The sequence below is a fragment of the Cornus florida genome, unplaced genomic scaffold (genome assembly GCF_030987335.1).
Source record: "Cornus florida cultivar Cherokee Brave unplaced genomic scaffold, ASM3098733v1 CherokeeBrave_3.0.0_Hap2_Chr10, whole genome shotgun sequence".
NCBI classification, from domain to species: domain Eukaryota; kingdom Viridiplantae; phylum Streptophyta; class Magnoliopsida; order Cornales; family Cornaceae; genus Cornus; species Cornus florida.
Window position 1 is genome coordinate 24,180,150 of NW_026775580.1, and position 16,836 is coordinate 24,196,985.

Sequence of the window (16,836 nt, forward strand, 5' to 3'; positions counted from 1 at the left end):
TCTTATTGCACAATTAGATAAGTTGTTTATATCAAATTACATATCTATTCAACCCCCCTCTAGAGTCAATACTTGGTTAAAACGTTGTTTTTGGGATATTTTCGACATTATGGTGAAGTTAAATTTTCCATAGGCGGTACTTGGAGGTGTTGGTCTCCTATCAATTTAACCTCGGGGCGGGGCGGGGGGGATATTTATATATATTTAGTGGACAAACATACAAAATGCCATTTCACAAGTCAAATGGCATTTTGGTCATTTTACCATGTGTCTAACACGATATCCAGTATGGTAGGGGTTGTGTATGTTAAATGATTAAAATTTTTCTATTTGGAATTGTATTAGGTCTAATCCATTTTGTTCTGTCGTTCTAACCTATAAGACCACAATCTTGAATCTTGACAGATATGTCACATCTCAATTGGGCATGTATATTTCTAGGCTTTCACAGTTTTGGGAGTAGATATTAGGTGCCTCTTGTATGCCACGTCATTAGTATATACATACTCAATGACAATGCACTATTTCAAAAAAGTTGTTCCACTTACTTAAAAAATTGTTGACAACGAAATAATATGTTAAATTTGATTGAGTGAGTGTACTAATAATATGGCGTGCACGACGCACCCCCAATATTTATTTACTGTTGTATGTTAAACAGATATAGCAAACCTTAGGAGTGTGGAGGCAATTGGACAATGCTTTCATGAAGGTGTCATTTAGGCAAATTATAGAAACCTTAAAGGTGTCCGTGCTATTAACCGTAGAATTTATCACTTCACAGCAATTTTCAAAAGAAATTTTATTGTCATAGTTTATTAGTTATATAAATAGTGTTAAAAAGACAAAAGTGATATAAATAATATATATGCATATATCTAAGGATTATCTTGTGTGGGAAAAAAGGCCATGGGGCTTACCACTTGAATTATATTTGAGAGAGTTCATCATAAAGGGTGTTAATGAGCAGAAAGAGAAAGCGAAAGAATCCCTTTTTTTCTTGTCTCCTTTCCATTTTCTCTTATCAGATCCAATGAAAACAAGATAACATAAGTTAACCACCCAAAAATAAGCCATCAACAAACAGTTTGCCCCAAATTCAACCTCTTCTCTGATCTTCAATTTTAGGGTTCTTATTCTGTACCCCCAATACCCATTACAACCAACCCTTTTGCTCCAATTGTACACTCGCATCATCGTCTTCTCTCATCTACTACTCTTCTGAAAAACCCGAACCCTAAAATTGAAAGCCCTAAATCTTGAAATGGCAACCAGAGGCAGCAGATCAGAGAAGGTGAAGAGAATCTTCCAACAATTCGACGCCAACAGAGACGGTGGCCTCAACAGAGATGAAATGGCTGCTCTCGTCGTTGCCGTAAACCCTAGGGTCAAGTTCAGCGACGAACAGATCAACGCAATTCTGGACGAAGTCTTCCGAACCTACGGCGAATTCATCGACGGAGAAAAAGGTCTGACCTACGATGGCCTGTTGCGAACCTACGACGACGGTGCTGGCGACGTCGACCGCGACTTCGATGCGCTCGGCCTCGAGTTCAAACAGGACAACACCAACGGAGTTTCGATGGCCTCCGAAGAAGCGTCGTCGTCTTCGATCGCGGACGAGAGGGTTGTGGAGCCTCACAAGAAGCAGAGGACGGCGGCCTGGGCGGCGTCGCCTAATCACGGCATCGTGTTCGACGATACGTGGAAGATCGTGGATGATTTGGAGATTTTGATCAAGAGGTTGAAGGCGAAGCAATCGAAAGATGGGAAAATGAAAGGTGACAACTTTGATGTGTATTCTGACCCTGGGTGGTCTAGAGAGTTGGGACCATCTTCAGAGATTTCAGAGAAAAGGGTTTTCTGGGAAGAGTCTGGACATGATTATGCTGTGTTTGTGAAGGAATTGGGTGTGTTGAGGTCCAGAGCTGATGGGGCAAGGTCAAGAGAAGAGGCTTTTGATGGGCACATGGCAATTGGTAGAGTTTTATATGAGCACCAGTTGTTCAAGGAGGCTTTGGTGAGTTTCAAGAGAGCTTCTGAGTTGCAACCAACTGATGTGAGACCACATTTCAGGGCTGGGAATTGCTTGTATGTTCTGGGTAGGCATAGTGAAGCTAAAGAGGAGTTTCTGTTGGCATTGGAGGCGGCCGAGGCCGGTGGGAACCAGTGGGCTTATTTGCTTCCCCAAATTCATGTCAATTTGGGAATTTCTCTTGAAGGCGAAGGTATGGTTATTAGTGCCTGTGAACATTATAGAGAGGCTGCAATTCTTTGTCCAACTCATTTTAGGGCTTTGAAACTTTTGGGTAGTGCTCTTTTCGGGGTAGGCGAATATAAGGCGGCCGTGAAGGCCTTAGAAGAGGCTATTTACATGAAAAGTGACTATGCTGATGCGCATTGTGACTTGGCTTCAGCTTTGCATGCTATGGCTGATGATGAGAATGCAATTAAGGAATTCCAGAAAGCTATTGATTTGAAGCCTGGTCATATTGATGCTTTGTATAATTTGGGTGGGCTTTATATGGATGTGGGTAGGTATCAGAGAGCTTCGGAGATGTACACTAGGGTTTTGAGTGTGTGGCCAAACCATTGGCGAGCACAACTCAACAAGGCAGTGTCATTATTAGGGGCTGGGGAAACTGATGAAGCTAAGAGAGCTTTGAAGGAAGCACTGAAGATGACCAACAGGGTCGAATTGCATGATGCAATATCGCACTTAAAGCAGCTTCAGAAGAAGAGGTTGAAGGCGAATGGAAATGGGAATGGAAATGGAGAGGAGGCCTTTATTATTGTGGAACCCTCAAAATTTAAGACTGTAGGTGAGAAGACTACCTTAAGGCAGGAATTAGCCACTGCCCTTGATATAAGGGCGTTCCAGAGGATCACCAGGTTGAATCGTTGCGATATTGATCTTCTGAAGAAGGAGATGAGTGAAAATGATGTACCGGTGTCCTATTCCGGTAGTGGTGATCCTCTGAAGTCAATACGCAAGGCTGCATTGGAGGAAATACTGCGTAGGTTACTTAATTTCTTGAAGCCTGAAACCTTTGTAGGTGCTGTTAAAGCTATAAACCAGAAAATCCTCTCTGTTTTGGATGAATCGGAGTCAGGTAGGGTGGATTTGGGCATGTTCTTGGCTGTTCTTGCTCCCATTTGTGGCGGCTCACCAGACAAGCGAAAACGGGTTGCATTTGATGCACTTCTGTGGCGGCCTGTGAATGAAGGTGGTGGTATGATAAAGAAAATTGATGCCTCAGGGTACATCAAATTGTTAAGGACAATCTATATTCCTTCTCAAGGGGCTAGTGAAATACTAGAAATCCATGGAGAAACAGACACATCAATGGTGTCTTTAGCAGACTTTCTCGTGATGTTTGATGATCCAGACTGGGGGTTCGGTATAATGTCTAGTTTGCTGAAGCTTGAAACTCGGGATAGAAACCGCCATGGTAGCCATGCTTGCTCAATTTGCCGCTACCCCATCATCGGTTCCCGGTTCAAGGAGATGAAATCTCACTTCAGTTTGTGTAGTCAATGTTACAGTGAAGGGAAGGTGCCTACTACATTCAAGCAGGAAGAGTACAGATTCAAAGAGTATGCAAGTGAGAGTGAAGCAATGAAAGATAAGTGCATGTGGTTTACTTTGCATTCTAAGAGTTCATCCCCTAGCGATCACTAGCTAGCCAAAGTTTTTGTTTTTTGAGATCCTCTGTAATATTCCACATATAATTTTAGTTTTGTGAAATATATAGCCTCATGAATGTGTTCAGTAGGATTTTGTGCCCTTGTACAATAAAATCCATTTAGGTGGTGTATCTGTATTCTTTGTTTCCTAACAGCTTCTGTAGAGATCATATTTCTTTGTTTTTGTTAATGATTTGATTACTTTGAGATTGTTTATGGTACCTTCATTCTATTGTCATTCTTACATGTAAAGTTTATATTAAATTGTGAGTTTGGGGGTCATTTCTTGGACTTCATTGCATCATGCAAATTTTGATTGCAATTTTTATCTGGAGACTGGAGTACAGAGCTTCTTTTGGTGGTGATATTTTTTGATGGTTGATCTGAGAGAATGGTTAGATGACTTTATCCTACTTTTTTTTTTTTTTTTTTTTTTTTTTCCACCGAAGCTCTCCTTTGGGAGGAAGGAGTGATACTGCTTGGCAATTGGTACTTTGGTAAATGACTTAATCTTTGTATAAGCATTTGAATTTGCAGACATTCTGGATCGACATTTTTAGCATTAAACAGGATTACCTATCAAAAAAAAAAAAAAAAATTCACCATACTGTATTGCATATTGATAAGGAACGTAATAAAACAAAGTAGAAAACCAAGTAGAAAACAATAAAATCAGAAATGGAATGCTACATTTATGCAACAAACTGAGTAGAGGACCTCGGAACACCATTATTTTGAGGTTGGAAACAATAGTCTGCATTGGATTTAGTGTGCTCGAAATAATGGTTGATAATTCCATCGATCAACGCCATTATTATGAGGCTCAAAATGATAGTGTTGCATCTGGATTTATTTAATGTTTCACATGTGTAAAGAACATTATTATAATTATTATTTTTCAATAAAGAACATTACTGAAATAAAAAAATATAGCATACCCGTGAACTGGGTTCGGCAATAATGCAATTTTTTTTTTTTTTTTTTTACAAACAAGATAGCAGTGCTATAGGATACTGGATACGGCAATAAAAAATTAATAAATTTTGTTTATATATATAAAAATATTATTTTTTGATCAATTTTTTTAAAAATATTATGAAATTAAATGTAATCATTAATATAATATAAAAATTTGTTTTTACAATGCATAAAATAAGCATCTCTAGTTATCACTTAATAAAATTTGAATTTTTCTTAACAATTATGCTATGTTATTATTGTTTGAAAAATTACATTTTAATATTTAAACTTATTAAAAATGTGTTTTGAAGTGTTGAGAAGTGTCGAAATATATAATTTAAAATTATAGACACATTTAAGAAGTATGGGACACGTATCAGAGAGTATTGATATTTGATATATATTTGATACGAATACGTCACTCTCCTAAAAGTATTGGTATTTTTTATATTTTAAAACTATGAATATATTTAAGAAATATAAGACACGTATTTGGGAATATTCGATATTGGATACATAGGGGCGGAGCTGAATTTTAGGGGGTAGTGTATTTGACGAAAAACAAAAAAATCCAACTAGGATAAGAAATTTTTTAATTTTTTTTTCAAATCAAAAGGCAAGCAAAAAAATCATTCAATGCCAATATTGATTTGTTGAACTGAAAAGGACACTTAAAACACTTAGCAAATATAAGAATCAAATAGATTTTGATAATATTTTCATTTAATATCAAAATAAACATTTGCAAATTGGAACCATAGATTTTGAAATTTAAACCCAAAATCTTGACACACACGACACAAAAAATCCACATACAACTGATATACATACAATATCTTACCAATTATATATATATATATATATATATATATATATATATACAATCAAAGTAAGATAAAAACTAAAATAAATATGAATAATGTGAAATTCTTTAAAAAAAAAAAAAAACCAGGGTTTCTAATTCTTAATTGTAAAAAAAAAAAACAAAAAAAAAACAAATTTTACTGGTGAATCATTGCAAAGGGTTAATTCTTTCAACCTCTCCTTATGAGTTTTGACTGATTATGTCTCTAGTGATTCAATCAAAAGCATAAAGGTTCAAACCAAATTAGTGAGTAAGAGAATGAAGACCTAGACTCTGGAGCTGAGTGGAATTTTTTGTTTTTTGTTTTTTGTTTAAAAGCTGATGCAATTATACTATAACATAACAATTATAGTATAAAATAGTTAGTACAGGTGCAGATAAAATGGATGACTATTTTGATAGGTAAAATGACCGAATCAACCTTCAATATATCATTAAATATATTTCATATTCGAACTTAAATAAAAAAAAAGAAAAAGAAAAAGAAATTACACATTCGGTCCCTCCACCCCTGTCCATACATATTCGATACAAATTCGTTTCTCTTAAAAGTATCCCTACTTCCTGCTGGGTTTTCAGCCATTGAGATTAATGATAGCTCTAATCTTGTATTTATTTGGCCAATGTTTAAAGTAGTTTGGAATTTGTCGGGATATCTTAGGGAGACCCATCCCTAATGAGGATTTTATAATTTGAAACCTTGCTTAGCATGTGGGCAGAAGATGGAATTACTATACATTACAAAGGGTTAATTCTTTAAAAAAAAAACACACTAGGGTTAATTCTTTTAATCTCTCCTTCTGAGGTCTGACTGATTATGTCCGTGGGATTCAATCAGAGCATAAAAATCCAAAGTTGGTATAGCGGTGCACATCAAATGGCGAAATATTTTGATAGATAAAATGAGTGAATCACCGTCAATATATCATTAAATGTTTTTTTGAGATAGCATATTTGAACTTTCAAAAAAAAAAAAAAAAAAAACACATAATAGTATTAATATTTGTTTTTTTAGGAAAGGCACAGGTCCAAATACACATAATAGTATTAATTTTTGTTTTTTTAGGAAAGGCACAGGTCCCTCCACCCCTGATGCATATTCGATACGAATATTCTCTCTTACAAGTATCCGTACTTCTTGTTGGATTTTCAGCCATGAGATTGATGATAGCTCTAATCTTGTATTTATTTGGCCAATGTTTAAAGTAGTTTGGAATTTGTCGGCATATCTTAGGGAGACCCATCCCTAATGAGGATTTTATAATTTGAAACCTTGCTTAACATGTGGGCAGAAGATGGAATTACTATACAGTACAAAGGGTTAATTCTTTTATAAAAAAAAACACTAGGTTTCTGATTCTTAATTGTAAAAAAATAAAAATAAAAAAATTCACGGGTGAATCAATACAAAGAGTTAATTCTTTTAATCTCTCATTCTGAGTTATGACTGATTATGTCTATGGGATTCAATCAGAGCACAAAGATCCAAAGTTGGTATAGCGGTGCACATCAAATGGCGGAATATTTTGATAGATAAAATAACTGAATCACCCTCAATATATCATTAAATATTTTTTTGAGATAGCATATTTGAACTTTCAAAAAAAAAAAAAAAAACACATAATAGTATTAATTTTTGTTCTTTTAGGAAAGGCATAGGTCCTCCACCCCTGTCGATGCATGTTCGATACGGATATTCCCTCTTAAAAGTAACCGTACTTCCTGTTGGATTTTCAGCCAGGAGAATGATGATAACTCTAATCTTGTATTTATTTGGCCAATGTTTAAAGTAGTTTGAAATTTGTCGGGATATCTTAGGGAGACCCATCCCTAATGAGGATTTTCTAATTTGCAACCTTGCTTAACATGTGGGCAGAAGATGAATTGTTATACAGTACACAAGACAATCATTTCACTACAGGGTTAATGATTTCGAAGGAAAAAAATTAGGGGTATACCCTTTTGAGAAAAATGATTTCTAGTACCATAATGTGATTGTAACGGCACAGTCTCTCATACAATAATGATTAATGTATATTGGAATCCAATGAGAACAAGAGGTCATAGAATTGAAATTTCATTACTTTAAATAATGAAATTTAGGTTAAAAAACAGAATGGTGAAATTCACTAGTTAAATTTCATCAACTTTCTCATCAATAAAGGGTGATAAAATTCAACATGATGAAATGTAATACAAAACATTATTATTATTATTATTAGTAAAATAAATTATACTGACCTTTCTTATAATTTGTCATAATTACATAGATCTTTTTTGTGATTTGAAAAATTACTCGCACCTCCTTTAAAAATGAAATTAACCTACACAGACCTTCCTTGATGAATTGTCAAATGTACCTTCCTAAAAAAAAAAAAAAATTGTCAAATGCACTAATAGATTTGTCGAATTTACTGAAATGTCCTTAAGTTGTTATGGTAAATGACTATTACTATGGTACCATTTGTATGTGTGAGAGAGATGAGATAGACATAATATGAGAATTTCAATTAACATCAGCAAAATTCGTAATTGACTTACTTTGACCATAATAAAATAGAGGTCCGTCTACGTTAATTTAATTTTTAAAGGAAATATTTTCAAACAATAGGGGAGGTGTCTGTAATTTATCATTATTATTATTATTATTATTATAAGTCACATAAAGCGGAGGCGGGAGTGAGATCGAATTCGAGAGTTGGAACGTGACAGCGGCAAAATTATGTCATAAATAATGTGCGGAGCGTGAGAGCGAGAGCGAGATCGAAACGTGAGAGCGAAATCTGTCGAGAAGAATTGTGTGATTTAGTTATTCTTATTATTATTATTGTGCAACAGTGAGAAGACAATTGGATAATGTATGCTGGGATGGTCACGAGAATACTATAATAAGAGCCGTGGTGGATGTGCGGAATGTTGATGCGGGAGACCTGACACAAAAGCAAAAGTAATTGATGATAAAATTAATACTCTAATGTTACTTGTAGAATAACCGGATCTTCTCAATCGATTTGGAATTGAAAAATAATTAAAAATTTAAACTAAATTTTATTTAATTTCAATTTCAGACTATGACTCGATGCTACCAAATATTTTTCATTTATATGCACAGGGGGAGGCTTCTTGGAGTGTATCCACACCGTCACATATGCCAGAAAGGGAAGACCCAAAAATTGCATTTACAGTTAGGCATCCCATATATATATATATATATATTTATTTATGATTGTATGTATTCATTAAAACACATTTATAAATGTGGACAAAAGACTTGGCTGCAAAGCAGAGGGAAGTAGGGACCATTTGTTGTGTCAACTGTTATTATAATGAGCATAATTAACTGTTATTATAATGAGCATAATTAACTGTTATTATAATGAGCATAATTAACTGTTATTATAATGAGCATAATATAATTACAATAATCACAACAGCCATCACTTTATTTATATAGTTGTTTGGTGTGATTATGAGTTGGAGGACCTTTAGTGTCGTTGATTAGTTGGATCAAAGTCATATGGACCTGTCAACTCAAATATATAGTGTAGTTTTTTTATTTATTTTTATTTTTTAAATATTGTGTGCTTGTATATATATAATTACATTATGATTGTAAAACGACAGAATAATTATCACTAACAAATCATAAAATTATTTTCAAAGCTAAGTTTACATTGAAAGAAAGTCAAAGTAATTCATATGTAACAGATGGTAATTATTGTTAGTCTACTAATTGTATTGTACTATTGTTTACTTGGTTTAAAATTTTAATTTGTGTCATTTTCTTTTCATTCTTGTGCCACTTCAATGTTTAAGTGAGATTTCTTTGGAGGGAATACCATGAAATCAATTGGTTATAGCTAGCTCAACAAATGTGTTCAATAATGCACGTGACCTCATAATGAGAGTTGTGGTAAGAAGCTGTCGGGATTTAGGGACATTGACAGTTTCTCATGATTTGAAAAGGACAAAAAGGCCCTCCTTTAAAAATTGACAGCCGTATCACTCGCCGGTGTCACACGTCACCAGTGAGAGCTCATAGTCTGGATCGGGTCGAACTCAAATGAGACCGCTAAAGCCCAATATCGACTAGATAAAGAATACCCAGATCCAAGAGGAATAAGTGAGGCCCATAAGCCTAATATGGAGCGTGCAAGAAAGGCAAATAGGGTAAGGAAGAAGTGGATATATAAGGGAAGAAAGAGGAGAAGAAAAAGGAGGGTGTATTGTATAGAAAACTTTTCATTTTAATACAAAGAGGGTAATTTTTGTACACACTTTTGGTGCCATTTGTGGGAATTGAAAGAGTAAGATTTAGTGATTCTTCGGTCTAAGCCATGACCCAACTGCGATCGGTGACCATGATCAGAGAAGGAGGTTCACATTAGCAAGACGAGAACAGAAACGGCCGGCAAGAGGAACACCTGACATCTAGTTGAGACCTTGCGAAAAGATAACGCAGAGGTAGTTGAGACCCTGTGCCGAGAGAACATAGAGCTCAGATCGAGGTTAGAGCATGCAGCCATGCCACAACATCCACCCCCACTGGTAGATGTAGTGGCGGTGAACGAAATAGCGCAACAATAGAACGACCAAGCTGGATCCGTCCACCTCGACCCTCGCCGACGCGAGGCCGACCCCAAGCGAAGGGGGTCGGTAGATGAGCAGGTGGGTACTAGCCTTCGTACCATGCGAAACCCCACTACAAACCAGATGTTCGATGAAATGTTGAAGTCAGATCTTAGGGCACAGGTTTAGAAAGAGACATATGAACAAATGAAAGATCTGAAGGCACCCGCGCCAGCTAATATGGTATCTCGGACATCCACTCACATGGTAGAGTCCGATTTCATCGAAGAGATCCTTAAGAGCCCTAAGTCGAAGAAGTTCATCATTCCAGTGCTCACCCTATGGAGCATGCCTACCATGTATAGCTGAAAAAAGCTTTGCATACCGACGATGACGCCCTTATGTGCCGAGTATTCCCAATGAGTCTCACTGGACTGGCCCTTAATTGGTTAAAGCACCTATCAAAGGTGTCGGTTGGAAGTTTCGTCAGCTCTATGAGTTATTTATGTCCCAATACTTTGGCAACCAGCGAATCCAGAAAACCGTATCAAATTTGTTCACCATGAGGCAAAAGAAGGGCGAGTAGTTACATGCATTCCTCACCATATTCAATTTGGAGATGAATATGATTGATGACAGTGATCAGATAGCAGCGATAGAAGCATTCAAGTTGGCCACCATCGCAAGAACCAAATTCCACTCTCCGTTGGTAAAAATGACCCCCCTGAACATGGAAACATTGAGCTCCAAGGCATGGGGATACATACAGTTGGAGGAAGAAGAGAAAGTTAGGTTGCAGAGGACCATGTTGGTTAGTGTAGAAAACTGATTGCGTGACAAAATGAAAGGCCAAAGGCCTACAAGCTAAGTGTAACTGACCTCGTGGAGGCCTGCCAAATGGCAGAGGGAAGAGGATATAGTGACTCCTCTGAGAACCACCCTGGCTAGACTCTACTAGGAGAACAAAGGGAAGTTCTTTTACTCCCACATCCAATTAAACAACTGATTGAGCAGAGAGACAGGTCCAGCATTGTGCTTTCCACAGTGACTTTGGCCACTAAACTAATAAATGCAGAAACCTGAGAAGACAGGTTAAGATAATGATTTCTAAGGGAGAGTTGATGAATTATTTGTTGGCCAAAGATCGGATAAGACATAACAATATAGTGAAGGGAAATGAGAAAGCGAACCCTTAAGAGGTTTAACCCGTCCGATCATGAATACTATACATGGGCGACCAACAGACGATGAGAAAACCAACGAGGTATATCGATTATGCCTGAGGCAAGCCCAGAAACTGAGGAGACTTGGCAGTGTCAATACAGTGCGAAGAGAGTGCAACACTACCCAGATAAGGTTTGAGAAGGTTAATTTGTAAAGGGTGTAGACCTCACACGAAGACCCTTTGATGTGTGTTTTCAATGATAACCACTCACAATAGAACGAATCCTTATAGGATAGGGCTATGTTGAGGGCGTCAAACCTCAATGACTATGATGGATTGTTAAGTATGAGAATAGTCCTGATTTAATTCGAGAGAAAAGATTATTTTGTGGTTTTTCTATTTTTAATTGCAATAAAAGTAAAAATTGAAAATAAACTAAGTTAAATGATAAAAAGATATTAGGCATAAAAGGCTTAGGGAATTGATTTCACCTCTAGCCTTATAACCATGACCAATTATATTCGACTTTAGGAAAATTCATTATATGTTTAATTGCTAACCATGTGGCTACAAGCTAACCTTGATTTACTTAAGAAAACATATATAATTAAGCATTAAGTAAAAACCATCTTCGGTTAACACAAATTGTCTACCTAATTACTCTAATTAAGGTGTAGTACAACTTGTCTTCCCTAAACATGAATTATCAAAACACTTGTTTATATACTCAATGAAAACCATTGTATGATCATTACTCTTATAATCACAAAAAATAAAAGTAATTTACATTTAATCATAACAAAACCAATTCTTAGATAAGAGTATGATTTTATCAAAACTGATTATATATATTCAACTTCAATTGCTTAGTACAATTAAGTCAATTCTTTAATAATGCAATCACAATGTATACATAACCAGAAAAATTCCCCAAAAGTAAATACAATTAAATCATGTTACTTGGCTAAGGTTATATCAATTCCCTAAGAAAGGATTTAGCTACTCATAGAGCAGGTAGAATGCTTCATCATTGAGGCATACGCCATCTCCATGTATTGCAAATTCTGACTGGAATCACCTTTTTCAACCTTCAAAACTTAGCAACAATGGAGATAAGCCCTTAGCCGCCAATTCTCTCTCTCTCTCTCTCTCCCCCCCCCTAAGCTTGTATAATCCCTCTTCAATTATGATAATCCTACCCTAAATAACTAGACCAGGCCTTGAATATCAATCATAATGTTTTAATGAAGCCTGACTCATGTATGGTAAGAAGAGGACAAAGTTCATGTAACGGCCTGACCCTGGGGGTTCGAATCGCTAACCAGGTCCTTACCCGGACCCGAGGTCACTTATGGACAAAATGGTCATTCTACGTCATTAGGTACATTACTAGGCCTAATTCATCCCATTAAATCATAATAAGGTCAAATAATAATGCTACGTTGAAGTACTAAGAAGTCTAGGCCTTAATTGATAAAGTGGAAGAAAGCTGAAAAATGGCTAAAGCAAAGGCTACGTCCGATTGTAGTCTCCTATGACCTTCTGCAAGCACACAAAGTGCCGCACACTAGTGCGCGGCATGGTAAGCCACGTCCGAACGTAGGGAGCTACGTTCGGACATAGAAACCCAAACTCTCTGGTTTACAGTGTCAAGCCATGAAAAACCACAAGTTTAACATCTATGTCAAACTCTCTGGTTTACAGTGTCAAGCCATGAAAAACCACAAGTTTAACATCTATGTCAAACTCTCTAGTTTACAGTGTCAAGCCATGAAAAACCACAAGTTTAACATCTATGTCCGGACATAGATAGTTACGTCCGGTCGTAGCAACCCAGAAAGTGCCATTTTAGCCCCTTTTTGATGATTTCTTTCCCGAACTACAATTATTCCTTTTGACCGTGCAAAATTTGTGCCAACTCACATCACTTATATGTGTAAATACATCGATAAAAATGACATCATGCAACATATACATGAGATAAATCGGATAGTAGACACAAGGATAATAATTACCACAATGAATTTCATTACATCGTATAATGGTCATAAAAATGTAATTGAGTTTCCAAAACAACATCATTATAATGAAATAGAATCTAATACATCATCTAAAGTCTCAAAATGCCTTAAATTGGCATGGGAATCAAGTGGAGACCTCCAAGAGAGAAATTAGGCCTCGACCTCATTTCTACCCAAAAATAGATACATTGATTTGCAATTACAAAACTTATCAAGATAATACGAGTTTAATTACAAATTCCAATTTACATCAAAATTACCATGCTTTAAAATAGACTAATCATCATGTTGACAAAAGAAGGCCTCAGTTGGTCCAAATATAAGATTGTATGTCATCCATTACTTCTTTTCCGTTTCCTGAAAAATGTTTAAGTTGAGAAATGAGCACAACGGCCAGTAGAGATTGCCTAAGTTGCATCTCCTCAAGCAAAGTAATCAATGACATGCTTTACATACAAAGAATAGAGAAATGAAAACGGGATCATGCTAGGGGTCTCAATTACATCTTTTAGATCATTAAGTAACCATCATCACCATTCACATACAATACAATGCATGAAATGCACTGTACAACCGTATACCACACACACCCCCTCGCATATCCACACACTCACATCGAAAATATGCTAACTAACCGAACTTTGGGTACCTCCCGTCATCTTTCTGGAGAATTTGCTAGTCGTCCCTTGTGATACCCCCGGATTTCCGGATGCGGGTTGGCCAGGCCCACGCCCGATTACCCGAGGATATCAAAACAATTAGCAATTTAATGAACACAGAATACAATATAGAAAACAAGAATGAATAAAATTTTGCTGAAAAGAATCTAGAATGATAATCCAATAATTGAAAACCTCAGAATAAATAATTTCATTGATAATTAAAACTATTTTGATACAACTGATCCACCACGAATGGAAATCGTTCTCCAATTTATACAACTCGGGAATCCATCTAGTGGACCCCGAAAAATATCCAATGGTACTCAAAAGACTGGAACAAAACCCAAGTCTTAACATGAAATAAAATCCTACTCCATCAGTAGAGTGAATAACTGTATCTGCTCAGCACGATCAAGCTCTATAGCCCAGAACTGACGAACACCTGAAAAAATAATAAAAGGGTGGGTCAGGCCCACTAGCAAGTTCTAATCTAACTGCAATCCATACAGTGACCCGATACGCAGATACACCATAGATACCTCACAATATCTATCTAGTCCATACATATATATATCCACACTATGGGACATTCATTGAACTACAGTAGGGGTCTCAACCTGAATAGAAGGCAACATGCGAATACGCACCCAAAGGTGGGCATGAGTACCTAGACCTAACAGGGTACACCCAACCTACTATAACCAGCTACACGTCCACTGCATATACGCACCCTAACCAACAAGTTTGAGACTCAAGCTCAACTCGTGGTACCATAAACATATATATCTAAACTCCGTTCCTAACCATTCACAAGAAATCCAATAAGTCATTCGGCGTATTCAACCGTACCGACTTATATATATATAAGGAGGATTTATTTAACAACCCGTTCCCTTATTCCAAAATAGGCAGGACTGAGTATTTAAATCAGTCTGTCTCTAGTATGCCACTGTCCCATACCGGTGCATACAATCCACAAAGTCCATATAATTGATAGAACCAGTCATACTGTTCACCAATTAAAATCCATAAGGTAGGAATTAGCATTTTGAGCTAAACCATACCTAGTATGCCACCGTCCCATACCGGTGCATACCATCCTCCATATCCATGTAAATTACAACATTCAGATGATAAGCAAGTAATTTACAATGCAAAACCAAACCCAGATAATTGACAGAATTTTAATGTGAGAATTCAGCAATTAAAATCCAATACATAATTCCAAATAATTGGTCAAATTTAATATAAGAATTCAACAATTATAATCCAATATATGATTCCAAATAATTGACCAAATTAAGTATAAGAATTCAGCAATTATGTTCCAATACATAATTCCAGGTAAATTACAAGGCATAAATAATAAGCATGTAATTTATAGTCCAAAACCAACCATCCACATTATTGTAGAATAGTATTTAGTATTTCAACAACTTAAAACCAAAACCATGTAAATTACAGACTACGAATGATAGTACAGTAATTTAAAATCCAAAACCAATATCCAATTAATCACCGAAGATTTTTAAATGTTTCAGCAATATAAATCCAACCAATTAACCATATAGTTGCAGGGGATGATTTAATAAATCAACAACTAACATCCAGAGCCTGCATAGATTACATCTAACACATCAATGACCCCATAATATATTTAAGACCATTTAATAAATATATTACATCCCACTGGAATGCCTAAAAATAAGCTTAAGCATTTAAAACTTCATTCATCCACCAACCGTATACAATTGTACATAAGTGTTATACAGTTTGATCCGTTAATTTAGAATTAACCTTAAATTAATTTAGGGTCTTAATAACACCCAAAAATTAACTATTTAATCCCCCGTGAAGTCTTATTAAATTTCTAAAATTTAATCAAGCCATTTAGTTCCTTTCTCTGTTAGTAGCATGCACCGTTGTATATTTTTACACTGCTTCATCCTTTGTCTTAAAGACTTAAACCATGCAATATTAAGTTTAATAACACTTAAAATTAACTACTTAGATCCTCTGTTAAGTCCCTACAGTTCATTAGAATCACTCAGAAGCCCAAACAGTGCTCAAAACACCAAACAGAGCCCTAAAACCACTTTCTGGACGTAAAAACCAATTGGAGCCGGCTCTTGGAATGGAGGAGCCGGCTCTTCCCCTATTGGAGCCGGCTCCAATCCCCTAGGAGCCGGCTCTTGCTGAAGGGGAGCCGGCTCTTGACTTCCTAGAGCCGGCTCTCTCCCTCTTGAGAGCCTCCAGTTCAGTCTCTGCTCCGTTTCCGTCAATCTGCTCCTTCTCCGATCAATTCCTACCCCTCTGCTTGTTTCTTAAACTGATCTAAAGGATCTAATACCCTCCTGATAGCATCCCCAAGGTTTGATTATAGCAATTTAAATCAATTAACAGAAGTAAACTTGTGCAAAACTGAAACCTCATGCATAGATTACAACGAAGCTAAAAGCAACAGAGATCTAAAATATTAATAGCAACCCTCCTATGAGATTTACATAACTCCCGTAGTCTTTCCATACGTAGTTTACAGTAGTTGCAATAAAAACAGAGACAAAACTACGACCAGAACCCTCATGCTTAAAGGACATAAAACTGAACCAACTTGCATGCACTGTAACAGATATTGCAGAAATCATCACAGAAATAATTCAAAGCATACATATGATTAATTTGATGTATAACATACATGAATGATTTAGTTATTAATTTCCTTAAAACCCTAGAGCATATCTAGGTGCACAGAACACGGCTCAAAGGGAAAGAGGAAGATAGAACTTGCCTTTGTAATAGTTGGTCTGCTTTCCTCTGTTCTGGCCACACTGAAAATACTGCTTAGCCTCCTATTACTTCTGTGTTTCCCTTCTCCTAGGTTTGGCTTTGAAACCTCAGTTGAGAACT

At 36.3% G+C, this 16,836-nt stretch overlaps 1 protein-coding gene across 1 annotated transcript; it reads left to right on the plus strand.

Annotated features, from left to right (window-relative positions):
• Positions 1–889: 889 nt before the first annotated feature.
• On the plus strand, positions 890–3,908 carry LOC132276058 (uncharacterized TPR repeat-containing protein At1g05150-like). The gene has a single exon (XM_059777310.1). The coding sequence runs from the start codon at positions 1,265–1,267 to the stop codon at positions 3,680–3,682; it is 2,418 nt and encodes an 805-aa protein (XP_059633293.1). The 5' UTR covers positions 890–1,264; the 3' UTR covers positions 3,683–3,908.
• The last annotated feature ends 12,928 nt before the right edge of the window (positions 3,909–16,836 follow it).

Bases quoted from the DNA above. Each gene is read 5' to 3' on its own strand.
- LOC132276058 (XM_059777310.1), top strand. From the start codon at position 1,265: ATGGCAACCAGAGGCAGCAGATCAGAGAAGGTGAAGAGAATCTTCCAA.